Source organism: Triplophysa dalaica, chromosome 5 (assembly GCF_015846415.1).
Source record: "Triplophysa dalaica isolate WHDGS20190420 chromosome 5, ASM1584641v1, whole genome shotgun sequence".
Lineage (NCBI taxonomy): Eukaryota > Metazoa > Chordata > Actinopteri > Cypriniformes > Nemacheilidae > Triplophysa > Triplophysa dalaica.
Window position 1 is genome coordinate 617,422 of NC_079546.1, and position 13,587 is coordinate 631,008.

The window sequence follows — 13,587 nt, forward strand, 5'->3', positions numbered from 1 at the left end:
CTGAAGTAAAACAATGGTTATAACAAAATAACCATGGTTTTGAAAATCATGTTTTTTGTAGAAAACATAGTAAACGATGGTAACTGTAGTAAAATCATGGTTTAGCTCCAAGTAATCAATGCACCAGAAACCATGGTTACTACACTTGTACTGCAAAAAAACATGGTTAATTTTGGTAAGGGATATCCTATAATGCAAATTCATTTCTAGAAACCTGGGCATGGGTTCAATATAAAGTAAGTGACTTCATTTCAGTTCATTTTCCCTAAATAACTTGTTGACCAGATTAAGACAACATTATCATATTGTGTAAGTATTATTTAGATGCTACACATTGCACAAACTGTTGACTGTTTTGAACAACAACTTTTTTGAAAATGTACATTTTTGAATATTGGCCAAAACACTTCTTAAGTTGTACATATTGTATGAAACCGTTCTTATAATATTCTACAAACACAGTATAGTAACCAAACCAATTTTTTGAGCTTCCTTTAGAATGACTGTTGTCAATAGATATTCAAATATTTATTTAAAGAGGAAGCATTTGTTCTTAAGGATATTTGGCATTTTTTATTCCTTCAAACACTAATATAAATATTATAGACATTGCAAAGATTTGATAAAGCAATTTATAAATTAACCGAATATGTAACGTACATCTGCGTGCGCGCAAAAACCTTTAGATTTTTGTGTCATGCATGGGCGTATACACGAGCAGAGAAAATCAGGGGCGGCCCTTAAGTTCCAACCCCTGTAACTGGGGCTGGATTTTAGGAATGCAACACATGTCGGGCAACCTTCAAGTTGTGGTCTTCGCTCATCTACTCAGCAGCTTCGTTGTGCAGTGTACCCGAGTATAATCTGTCTTTCGGATTCTTCAGTTAGCCAACGGTGTTCTCCACTGTCAAAGACGCCGAAAACTGCAGGGATCCCCCTTGTGTTGTCAATACGCATGAGTGTATACGTGCGAGATGAAGCCCAGGGAAGCGCGCGCCTCTCCACATACCTGATGCTCTGGAACGGAGAGAACGCGCGCAATTTTACGCACGAGAACCAGACCATGTTTCCAGACCCGACCATGTCGAACCAAAGCAACGACATCGACCCGTTCGGTCGGAACGAAGAGGTGGCCAAAATAGAGATCACGGTGTTGAGCGTCACCTTCCTCGTAGCCGTGATCGGGAACCTGAGCGTGCTGCTGGCGATGCGCAACACCAAGAAGAAGAGCTCGCGCATGCACCTGTTTATCAAGCACCTGAGCCTCGCGGATCTGGTGGTGGCTTTCTTTCAGGTCCTCCCGCAGCTGTGCTGGGAGATCACCTTTCGATTCTACGGACCTGACTTCCTATGTCGGATCGTGAAGCATCTCCAAGTCCTAGGGATGTTCGCGTCCACCTATATGATGGTGATGATGACTCTGGATCGATACATCGCCATCTGTCACCCGCTGAAGACCCTTCAGCAGCCCACCAAGCGCGCACACATCATGATCGGGTCCACTTGGCTGTGCAGCCTGTTGCTCAGCACGCCTCAATACTTCATCTTCTCCCTGAGCGAGATTCAGAACGGCTCGGATGTTTACGACTGCTGGGGACACTTCATCGAGCCATGGGGCATACGTGCCTACATCTCATGGATCACCGTGGGCATCTTCCTCATCCCTGTCATCGTTCTCATGATCTGCTACGGGTTCATATGCCAAACTATTTGGAAGAACATAAAGTGCAAGACTAAAAGAGGAACGCCGCACAACACGAAAAAGGGGATGATCGGAAAAGCGTCTGTCAGTAGTGTCACTATCATCTCAAGAGCTAAATTGAGAACGGTCAAGATGACGTTCGTGATTGTGTTGGCGTATATCGTTTGCTGGGCGCCCTTCTTCATCGTGCAGATGTGGTCAGTCTGGGATGTAAACTTTTCATGGGACGGTAAGTTGCCCCATGCATCCGAAGATCTTGTGCTTTTCTTAAATGTAAATCAAATGTATTAAAATGACTACGCGCAGTACAAAATACTACAAATATTAATCTGTGCCTTTAAATTCGGACAAGTATCTCTATGAATTATATGAATACAAGTCAGAATTCTGAAAATTAATATTGTCACTGACCTGTTACCTTTAAATCTTTATGAAACCACCACACAGCACCTCCTTTAAACAACTAAACATCTGTGCGTAAATAGCGCGCACAAAATGCTGTTTCAAAAAAATGTAGGCTATTAAGACACATGAATCTTCTAAAGACATAGTCGCCTACTCGAATCGATTCAAACAGCAGATATTGTGAAATGATGATAAAATGAGGAATTTGGCGCAAGTACAGGTAATGTCGCCAGACGCGCTATAACACATTAATGGGAATTACGCATAAGAGATGCGCGCATGATAAAACTACATATGGTCGTATTATTTAAACATGCAATTATGTCCATTGCCTTTCTGACCCAGCTCTATGGAACATTCATCTGATACTTAATTGTCAAACATATCTGATAATCACAATTTTGAAATCATGATTTTGACATACAGTACACACGCGAACTCTCTATACTCAGGCACACTGTGCAGATAGTTTATGTAACCTCTAAACCTGTAACCTTTCTTATTTCTTTAAGATTCTGAAAACGCTGCTGTGACCCTCTCAGCTTTGTTGGCGAGTCTTAACAGCTGCTGTAACCCTTGGATCTACATGCTCTTTAGCGGCCACCTCCTCCACGACTTTTTAAGATGTTTCCCCTGCTGTAACAGACCCCGGAACTCGCTCCGAAAAGAGGATTCAGACAGCAGCATAAGAAAAAACACATTTCTGACCAAGTTAGCAACGGCCCGGACGGCAAAGGATGGCTTTGATTCTTTCAGGGAGCCGTGCAACTCCCGAAACTCCAGTCAGTCTACAGGGCCGGACTATTCTTGCAAATCAAGTCAATGTGTTTCCGTTGATTGCTCATGTAAACCAAATCAATGCATGTTTATGGATTCCTTGGAGCCACATGTGGTGGGACCAGATAAAGAGACATTCAATTAAACTTCATACATGTAGTAATGTGTTTTGAATGGCCATGTGCACTGCTCAGCGACATTATGTGGTCTGATAAGATTCCTCTTCTTACTTCACGTTTACATCACTGGGGGAAGAGCCTGTCTCATAATGATTGACAGCTCCATTAAGAGAGAGTACATGGGATTGGATTATTGACTGCCATCAATGGATGACCATGAATTTATGCTTTAACTTCATAAGTAAAACTTGTTAAATAATATAAATGATACTTTTACTTTACAGCACATTATTGATGTGATGCACTTTTTTCTTACAGCTAAAGTCTGTGACTTTGATTTCGCTTATTGCTGTGCTTTCTATGTGTCCTATATTGGTGGGAAATTATGCTTCCTTCCTTCCTTAGGCAAAAATGTTTTATCTGTTTACATCAATGACATAAAGCTCTTGATTGTGCGGGATATAAAGAGTGTATTGTGTGTGTGTGTGTGTGTGTGTGTGTGTCTGCATTTACTGTAAACATCGTTTGGGGCCATAACATTCTCAGAAGTAAACTAAATGTGACCAAACCTCTCTTTGGGCACACTAAGAACATCTACAATTGGTAAATCAATAAAAAAAAAGTGAATTTCTTGTAGAGTTAGGCTATAATATTAAGTACAATTGCTTTTAATTATGTGAAGAAATGTCCCTATTTACAGCTATAGTATCTAAATGTGTGTCTCTGCATGACCAAACAAAATCAATAGCACTCTGAAGAATGATGTGATGTGTGGTTCTCTCTTATGTAAATATATATAATATAATTGACATGTATAAAAGCTCACTGACGTAACTGGCTTTACTTTTGTTGTGTTGAAAAGAATGTAAAGAGAATAAACATGTGAATATAGATGATATACAGTATATACACATCACCAAACAAATAAAACATGGCTGTAAAAAGTACCTGTCTATGCTTGTGTGTTTGACTTCACAGACATGCACATTTAGATCACCATTGAAAACCAAACCTACATGCACAATAAGATTAAACCTGCATGCACAATATGATGTCTAATTGTGAAATGCGCACATGATCATCAGGACTTAAATCCTAAAATGATCTATCCAATCCAATGCATGTATTATTGAAAATATAAACACTGAATTAATTGACAAATCTTTTTCATTAAGAAAGACACTGATCAAATAACTTAGTCTTACTGTGATCAGTAGGCGGGATTTTCCACATCCAGTGACCAGTGTTTTATAACAGGGCGTTTAAGTCACGGTAATGTATATGAAATGTATTGTAAAACATTAAAAAGCAAACTGCATCTGACAGCATGGTTTCATATTTTGTTCTAGTGCAAATGCATTCACACATTTTAAGTCTGGCTTAAAGTACAAATACTTTGAGATTGTTTGCGTCCGTGTGTGTGTGTGTGTGTGAGAGACAGACAGACCGAGAAATGTGATTCAAGCGGGACACTTGAGGCAGTTCCAATCTCAGCAAGCATTTGAGCTTTTCTTAACCCCAGAGGAGGTTTGAAAATCTCTCCACGTCTCTCCCCTTATCTGCTTAAAATGAGAGCCGACCCCAAAAGCCCCAGTGTCCCAATCCCAGATTTATCAACAAGCAAATTCTGGCTAAGCTGCAGAACCCCGTCACGTGATGCCGGTTTCATCTCGAGACCTGAACACCGCTGCCAAGTAATCACTGTTTTATTACAGGATTGTAACCCAATTCACAGGTAATATCTGGCTCATCTGTCAAGCTAAATGTTGCGGACAGGTAAAGCCTGTCTTGACACTGAGTCAAACAGTAAGGGTTCTTGGGCTTTTTTTAAGCAGAAAATCTAATAACTGTAAGGGGCATGTGGAATTTAACAGACTTTAAAACAAATATTAAAGGGCCGGCAGGAAGGTTCTAATGAGCCGTGAGCAAATACACACACACAGATCAACTGAACTGTACATTGTCGCATATAATCTCACTGGACTCATACAAATGCTAATGTGCACACAACACTGATATACTGTATATATTTAGGAAGTGTTCCCCTGTTATCATGTGTCATACAAAATAAGATCTATGAGGTCTAGGACTGCAATACAAACTAGGGATGCACCGATATGTACATTTTGGTTGATAACGATAACCCATAATTCTTAACATGGGAAATCGATAATCGATATATTGGCCGATATATAGTATCTAAATATTCATATAAAATTCCTTAAACGGAAACAAAAGGCAAAAAGTGGACAAACAGAAAACAAGCTAACCATTAGTTCTCTTTAAAATCATGTTCCAAACCCAGTTTACACTAGTTAACAATTCTTTAACATTCAAACTTTTCTGGTATATTTCTATTTAATAAACAAATTATAGATGTTCTTTCAGAAAAAAAATTCAATTGCCTCATGTCAAACAGGTCTCAAGACAGAAAGCATTCAGACAGCAGTGTGATCCCAACTATGCTTTTGTTCCAATAATTTACACATTGAAATAATATATATACACCACATAAATACTGTCTCTACATCAGCAAAGTTTTGATAATATCACTAAGTGAATGATCACGACAGAAAGACAGTACTGTACTGTATATCAGCGTGCAGATGAAGTAGTTTAACCAGAGGAAATGATATATCAGCTTTAATATATATTACGGCTTTAATATATATTGGCGGCTTTAATATATATTGGCGTAAATTTTATTATCGGCCGATACTGATTACAGTAAAAATGACCATTTATGGGCCGACACCGATATGGCCGATAATTTAAAGTGCATCCCTTATATAAATACTTGTAAACAGCAGGTTACAAAAGAACCTTTGCCCAAAAAAACTGATATGCATTCATTGTTGTTCTGTAGCTTGGCTCTACGATACACAATATGCTAAATTGTTTTGCAAGGTTGACAGGAAGGAACCAGCATTGTTGGAAACAGGGCGTTTGGCATCGGGGACGTTTTTTTGAAAATAGAAAGACTTTCATCAAGTAATGTCAAAATAATGAAAGCATAACAGTAACATATCCTCTTACACGCTACATACATGTTCAACGACTCTCCTAATGCCTTCCTCTCAAACTTCCTGCGTCTCCATCATCTAACATCTGTCTCTCTCATGTCTTTCTCCTCATCTGTTCTGTTTTCCCCTTTTGCTTCCATCTCATCACAACGCTCTGATTTGTAGAGCCCATTCAATCTAAACACACCTGAACTCAAAGTCTTTCTCTAAAATACCTTTTTTTCATCCATCGTCACATGCCTCCATTCATTCTCTCTCCAGCAACACCCTGCACGACATCAATGTTTTTCCATCTTAGTATTCACCTGATCTCCCCTTGTTTATTTTTCCACAGCCGCTCGGTTCTCCTCACCTAAGCGATGTCTGTGTTTATCAGGAGTCTTCCTGCTCTTTTGAGCACCTGTTTCTTCTGTCTCAGACGTGAGCTACACTCTAAATAAAGCTGAAAAAGCTTCACACAGGAACCATTTAATTTCAGATTTTTGTTTGTGTACACTACAAAATACCAAAATAAGATTCTGTGTATGTTAAAGGCTCTTTACAGAACCATATAGCCTTACAAAAAACATTTTAGGAACCTCTATTTTTAATAATTAGAACATGCCACTTTACTTCAGTAACTTCTTTCTATTCAAACAAAAGTGTTGTTGTGTAAGGCCTGTCAGATAACTTGTCATTTCTCACTTCAGCAGAAGTTGTCAAAATGTTGGAAACACAAGCTGTCACCTATCCAAAAGAAAACAAAAGCCGTCTACAAATACAGGCAAATCACCCATCACATCAATTCTTCTTTTCTATTTGCTTAAAGGCACTGAATGAATTAGATTATTTTAGTCTTGATAACTCAAGTCTATTTGATTCATCGATCCCACATAAAACTCCAGATATTAAGTCAACTAAAAAAAATTCCTTCAAGAAAATCAAAATGTGGACTTGATGGCATGTCTTAATGTCACATCATAGGCAAACTTTGATGTTTTAAAAATCCTCTATTAAATGTAAAACGTTTTATGATTGACAAAACATATTCCTGGATCTCTTGAGAGATGCTACATTTCACTACTGATTCTACAACACCAAACCGTTGAAGACAAGTGCTTATTGGGTTTGTGTTGGGACACAAAACACAAAGACAGAACTCTGACAAAGTCAATATGATGGGAGCTTTAACTGGGACTAAATAGATCACGCAGGCCATATTCCCTCCACTTATATTCCTCAGGCAAAGGTCTATTGCTTTCATTAAGGAATACATTGTATTTTGAGAGTGGGTCTAACTTTCTAAATAGGTTTCTGAAACCACTCTGCTCCAGATGATGTATGTGGTTGTGGTATGTTTATATAGTCCTCTGAAAGCTCATATAGACTTTGCTGACCTCTAGGCGTCACAAACGTAATTACAACTTCATTACCTGTAGCTATTTAAACCATATACTGTGCGGTCTATGTTTTTATTTGACATAAAAACCATCACTATTCTATTTTATTTCTACTCGATTTTCTTTCTTTTTTTCAAAAATGTGAAGGTAAAAATGTATACCGTTACTTTAGAACTATAAAAATTGAACGATGTGTACAATTTTTTTTTTTTACTTTTGAGCAAAACTCTATCAACAAGAGTTGGTGTGTATAACAGTTTTATGTCAAACGTTTTTAAATGTGAATATTTTATAAATTACTTTTACTGCGCCAACCGCTTTTGTACAAACGAATAGGAGGTGCTTGAGGCACAAATGTTTCTGATAGGTCAAGACTGCGCGTTGAGATCACGTGACATGAGTGCGGCCAATAGCAAGCCGACTCTTCGCCCGGGGAAGCGTTGCTAACTGCAGTCATGTTAACTCTAACTATTCTTTAATGCATTTAAACTTTTATGAAGAAAAACACAAATAAACTATAATGGCGAGTAAGGGTCCTTTGTGGAGAAGGATGAAGTCTTCCGCTGGACCTGTTGCCCGCGCGAGGCACGGCCATCGGGCAGTAGCCGTCCGAGAGCTGCTGATTGTGTTTGGAGGCGGAAACGAGGGAATAGCGACCAACCTACATGTTTATAACACCGGTAGGACACTGGAAACCCGTTACATCAATAACACACAGTACAAAAACAACACATGCTTAAAACATCTGTGTACATCGTGCATCGAGATACATTCACAAGTCTCTTATTGCACGTGACGTTATATTGCACGCATGAATGCACACACTGAACGATGCATGTATGGAGATGTTTGGTTTGCCCATCTTTTCATTTTAGTGACCAGGCAGTGGTTCCTACCAGCAGTCCGGGGTGATATCCCACCTGGCTGTGCTGCTCATGGCTTTGCCTGTGAGGGAACACGGATCTTGGTGTTCGGGGGCATGGTTGAATTTGGCCAATATACAAACAGTCTTTATGAATTGCAGGTGAGAGTTGTTGTGTCTTTGCTGTCCTAAAGGACTTGCAGTTATTTGACATGATCAGAAATGTTGTAAACTATAATAGTATTTCTGACCCTGATTTCCTCTGGCAGGCCAGTCGTTGGCTATGGAAGAAACTGAAGCCCCGCCCACCGAAGAATGCAGATCCCCCGTGTCCACGGATTGGTCACAGCTTCACTCTCCACGCCAACAAGTGCTACCTTTTAGGCGGAATGGCCAATGACAGCGGAGACCCAAATGGAAACGTGCCACGGTAAACATTACTTAATTGAAGTAATTGTGTTTTCAAATGGAAGCCAGATGCTCATATAATTTACGTTCTGCAGGTACCTGGATGACTTTTATGAACTAGAGCTACAGGCCCAATCCGGGGTGAAAGGATGGAACGTTCCGGAAACCAAAGGCGGAGGACCGTCAGCCAGAGAATCCCACAGTTCTGTGGTGTACACTGGCAAGGGTGGCAGCTCCCCAAAGCTCTATGTTTTTGGGGGCATGTGTGGGCACAGATTGAATGATTTGTGGCAGCTAGACCTTGGTAAGTTTTTTTTAGGAAAAACTGAGGCGCTTGTTCTGGATCGGTTTATATAGTTGTCATTTGGCGCAGTCATTTTTTTCGTTGCAAGATTATGTTATTTTGTACCTCAGTGGTAAGAGCATTGCGTTAACAGCGCAAGGTTGTGGGTTCGATCCCAGGGGATTGCAAATACCTTTGTAAAATGTAAAGGATAAAGCAATGTAAGTCGCTTTGGATAGAAGCGTCTGCCAAATGCATAAATGTAAATGTAATGTTTTTCTCTCTTTTAGAAACTATGACCTGGACATTACCTCCAACCAGAGGGGAACTCCCGTTACCCAGAAGTCTGCACACCTCCAATGTGATTGGAAACAAGTAATGATGCAACTTTATTTTTTCTTACATCAAGCCTATTGTCATCTTCCTCTCTCTCACTAGTGTGTACTTCTCAACAACATTGATTGTTCTTAATTTTTTTCAGTGGTCAATGCAATATTTTGATAAGTGAACAGTGTCCTTTTTTTTTTACCTTTGTGTATTTTACCTCCCACCTCAGGTTTCCTTAGCATTGTCCTCTTTCATGTTGTAGGTTGTACGTATTTGGAGGCTGGGTTCCTGTTGGAGATGCGGAGGACATGCTCTCTACCGATGGAGTAAAATGGATCTGCACCAACTCTCTTTCCATTCTAAACCTTGGTACGACTCCTCCTACTTTCTTCCTGTTACAAAATAGACATCAAAATTTGTCATTTTAAATACATGGGCGCGACTTTTGCCTAAAAACTAATCTTATCACAAAACAAGTCAAGATTATTATTTTTTTACTTTTGTACTACTACAGCTAACCAAACTAATTGGTTCAATGCCTTCTTTTGTGATGTTTTGCTTACTGTAGACACGCTGACATGGCACAACCTGACTCAGGAAGAACATCAGAATGGATCAGAAACAGCTGTGGTGTCAGTGGATGAGGGAGAGGGCACTGCCCATTGCCCGAAACCACGAGCCGGCCACTGTGCGGCAGCTGTCGCCACTCGTCTGTACATCTGGAGCGGACGAGATGGATACAGAAAGTGCAATAACTACCAGGTCTGCTGCAATGATCTGTGGTACCTGGAGACAGGTGAGAGATGCCAACAACAAGGTGGAAGGAGATGGCTGCTAATTACAGTATATCCGTTTTGTGTGTTGATGTACTGTTTGTGTGTGTGTGTAGAGAAGCCTTCCACTCCTGGTGCTGTGTTCCTTGTGAAGTCTACAATCAATATGCTGCATGTTGCCTGGCGCCCTCTACCTGCAGCCGAATGTTATTTGCTTCAAGTGCAGCCCATCACTTCTCCCAGGTCCCCATCCAAATCGACTCCTCTAACAGACCCAGGAGATGGAAAAGACCCCGCACAGAAATGTGTGTGTTACTAAGCAAAGCTAGCTTATTACTATACACCCACTTAACATTAAAAATGCCGTATTAACTGTTGATATCATGTGATATTCAGACACTATTAATGCAAACTGTGGAAATCAATTTAAAAGAAATGTACAGCACATGCATTAGAGGTTCCTTATCTAATGAAATAATGAATACTCACTTCATTGTCTATCATCTTTCCAGACTCCCAGCAACTTAAGAACACTGTAAGTGGAGACGCCAAAGGTGCAGAGGAGAGAGACTCTTCATTACAGGTGAGTTTTCTGCATCCATCCATCCATCCATTTTCTACCGCTTTATCCGAACTACCTCGGGTCACGGGGAGCCTGCGCCTATCTCAGGAGTCATCGGGCATCAAGGCAGGATACACCCTGGATGGAGTGCCAACCCATGTCAGGGCAGAGTTTTCTGCATGTTTTAGTGAAATCAAAACAAGTAACATCTGTGCTTGCTAAGAGAAAGCTAAGCGATCATATGTCCTGCTTTTCAATAACATTTCAGGGAAGCCTTTTGAAGGCGAAAGAGACGGGTAAGGACGTCCGAGCCCCAGGAGAGTCTGACCTTAGTTCTGATGTATCGCCTACGACACAGTCTGGTATGTAAATGTTTTTTTCTCTTGTATTCTTTCCCTCGGTCTATCATCATGCAGAGGTTTTTCGATGCTGACATCAGTCAAATAGGTTTGATGAGGAATTCTTTGTGCGCACTAAAAATCAAAAAGGCGACTGATGCCAAGTGATGAGAATAAGGGCAGTTTTATCATGTTTGCTTTGGTCTGTTGGATGAAAGTGAATCTAGTGATTAAAACACGTCTCTCCCGCTGTTTTTCTTATTTGCAGAACGAGACACCTTACCCATCCCAACCCAACACGTAAGAACTAATGTTCTTTTCTGTGCCTGTCTACCCTTTAACACTCCTTAAAACACCACGACACGTTTCTTTCTGTACCCTTACAGCCTGAGAATACAGAGGACTCGGTGTGGTTTGACGTGGGAGTGTTTAAAACACTGTTTTGTGAGGTTACACACTACTTCCTGCCGTCTGAGGATGGTGACTTTGTATCCATTCTGTCCGATCAAAACCAGGCCGACAGTAAGGTCCGTCCACAATTGTATTCTTCTATTAAAACGACGGAATGTGCGTGTTTATGTCAATAGCTCACCTGTGTTCCTGTCTTATAGTGGAAGCTGCCTGGTCCTCGTAGTTTTACAGGGCGTGAGAAGCAGGAATTAGCCTCGGGAGTAACATACAGACTCAGGGTGGCCGGACTGAACAGCTGTGGTTTGGGTGACTTCAGTCCAGTCAGTGAGTTTAAGACTTGCCAACCTGGATTTCCCGGAGCGCCATCTGCTGTCAAAATCACCAAGGTAAAGTATAACTGTTCCGTTTGATTACAAAACATTTCTTTAAAGGCATTTATACACTTTGCCATAATTCTCTTTTAGGATTCTGACTCCGTCCATATCGCCTGGGAGCCTCCCACCTCTCTATCTGGGAAAATCCTGGAGTATTCAATGTACTTAGCTGTGAGGAAGAGTAAAGGGAACAATACAGAGAGAACCGGCGAGCTGGCATTCATCCGAATCTATCGTGGTACTAAGACATCGTGCTTAGTCAGCGAAGCCCAGTTGAACAACGCACACATCGATTGTTCGGCACGTCCCGCTATAGTCTTCCGCATCGCTGCTAAGAACGATCAGGGATACGGTCCGGCAACTCAGATCCGCTGGCTGCAAGGTACGCATGCATTTCATTTGGTCTAAAAGAATTGATCCTCAGCTGCCAATAGAATAAAGTTTTAAATATATTACAGTAAAAATCGTAATCATCTCATATAAACTCTCGACATAAATGTTTTGCGACATCCCCTAGGGAATGTATTGTGTATTACAGTGCAATGTCATATAAAACACAACATGCAATACAATCCTAACAGCTAAATGTTTCATCCGACAGACACGAGCAAAATCAAATCGTCAGTGACGCAGCCAGACTCCGCTTCTTCATTGGCTGAGCCTGATACCACCTGCAAGTGAACTCTGACATGCATCTTTTTGCACTCTCCAAAACCTATAATGACTGAACCGGATCTTACCTCAATGTCCACTGCTCGTACTGTCTTTGTATCATAAATGGACCATCGCTGTAAAATGTACATTTACACTTATTTTTATATCAAGATTCACTGTTGTACATATTTTCTTTTTTGCGAGTTGTGACAATCGCATGTGACAGGCGGCATTGGAATGTTTTGAAATCCCAAATCTGGTTTCGGAGTGTAAAATCCTAATCTTGCAAAATGAGCCACTTCCAATCCCTTCTTATTTGCATAGGCTGTAGTTTAATCACAAACATCCCCAGTGTTGCCTTCTTGCCTTTTTATATATACATGTATTATAAAAGCCCTCTTAGAACTCCTAACCAAGACATACTATAATAGCATAACTAAAAACCATTCTTCCTGTGCCTCATAACTGTACATGATTACAACGTATTTTCAATGAGAAATGTTTGCCATTTATAGGATTAGCCGTAAAGTTTGCATAACGTTTAAATTCCATCAGTATAATCCATCAAAATAGAGAGGCTTCTTTTCAAGTGCATTTCTACATTTATATAGTTGATTATATTTGAAATGTTTCATTAACACGTTTGAAAAGATACCTACAGTCATTTTAGTCACCTGATTAACATTGAAACCACCTATATAAGCAGAATTACAAATAACTTGCTCAGAATGTTGCTGAAATGTCTGGTAGACCTTCGCAAAGAATCAATTTGTTGAGTAGGTTCAACTTAATCTAATTAAAATGCAATAAAATATTCATATAAATTAAATAGAACATAAATTGTTACATAATAACCATACAGACTTTGGGCCAGGCTTGTACATCCGCTGAAACTTACAATGTTTTCAGTGCTGAATCCGTTCCCGGCCTAGATGTTATGTTTGTCATTTTGAGTCCACCAGTCAGTTTGAATTATTTACATTTTTATGTATTTGTTTCAGTGTTTTGCTAATAAAGTATTCAGCATCCATTTCCATGATGGCTTTTTTGTCTATTAGGCTAAAACTTACTTAAAACATAAGTACTGTTGGAGAAACAGTTAAAACATTAGTTAAAATATAAAACATTTATATGAATAATTTTAAAAACCATTCAAACGTAAACATGCAACTAAATCTATTGAAGTGTTT

At 39.9% G+C, this 13,587-nt stretch overlaps 3 protein-coding genes across 3 annotated transcripts in view; 2 read left to right on the forward strand and 1 right to left on the reverse strand.

The window, feature by feature from the left end:
- Window positions 1-161: 161 nt before the first annotated feature.
- On the forward strand, window positions 162-3,927 carry avpr1ab (arginine vasopressin receptor 1Ab). The gene is made up of 2 exons (XM_056748392.1): window positions 162-1,931; window positions 2,620-3,927. Exons 1-2 carry the CDS (start codon window positions 956-958, stop codon window positions 3,027-3,029), a joined length of 1,386 nt encoding a protein of 461 aa, XP_056604370.1. The 5' UTR covers window positions 162-955; the 3' UTR covers window positions 3,030-3,927.
- Window positions 3,928-7,816: 3,889 nt separating this feature from the next.
- On the forward strand, window positions 7,817-13,427 carry hcfc2 (host cell factor C2). Its single transcript, XM_056748390.1, has 15 exons — window positions 7,817-8,085; window positions 8,281-8,429; window positions 8,537-8,697; window positions 8,771-8,979; window positions 9,249-9,333; window positions 9,548-9,654; window positions 9,854-10,081; window positions 10,175-10,363; window positions 10,571-10,641; window positions 10,889-10,982; window positions 11,227-11,258; window positions 11,345-11,485; window positions 11,570-11,755; window positions 11,834-12,125; window positions 12,345-13,427. The coding sequence occupies exons 1-15, from the start codon at window positions 7,926-7,928 to the stop codon at window positions 12,422-12,424; spliced, it is 2,184 nt and encodes a 727-aa protein (XP_056604368.1). The 5' UTR covers window positions 7,817-7,925; the 3' UTR covers window positions 12,425-13,427.
- The window catches only part of slc41a2b (solute carrier family 41 member 2b), a 66,658-nt gene continuing 64,673 nt past the window's right edge, over window positions 11,603-13,587 (reverse strand). Inside the window, exon 17 of the transcript XR_008906724.1 lies at window positions 11,603-11,735. The gene's annotated coding sequence lies outside the window, so the exon portion shown is untranslated. The remainder of the gene's footprint in view (window positions 11,736-13,587) is intronic.

Coding starts and splice junctions, on each gene's coding strand:
- avpr1ab (XM_056748392.1), top strand. CDS start 956: ATGAGTGTATACGTGCGAGATGAAGCCCAGGGAAGCGCGCGCCTCTCC. Junction 1,932..2,619: donor TGTAAACTTTTCATGGGACG/GTAAGTTGCCCC, acceptor TATTTCTTTAAG/ATTCTGAAAACGCTGCTGTG.
- hcfc2 (XM_056748390.1), top strand. CDS start 7,926: ATGGCGAGTAAGGGTCCTTTGTGGAGAAGGATGAAGTCTTCCGCTGGA. Junction 8,698..8,770: donor CCAAATGGAAACGTGCCACG/GTAAACATTACT, acceptor TACGTTCTGCAG/GTACCTGGATGACTTTTATG. Junction 10,364..10,570: donor AAAAGACCCCGCACAGAAAT/GTGTGTGTTACT, acceptor TCATCTTTCCAG/ACTCCCAGCAACTTAAGAAC.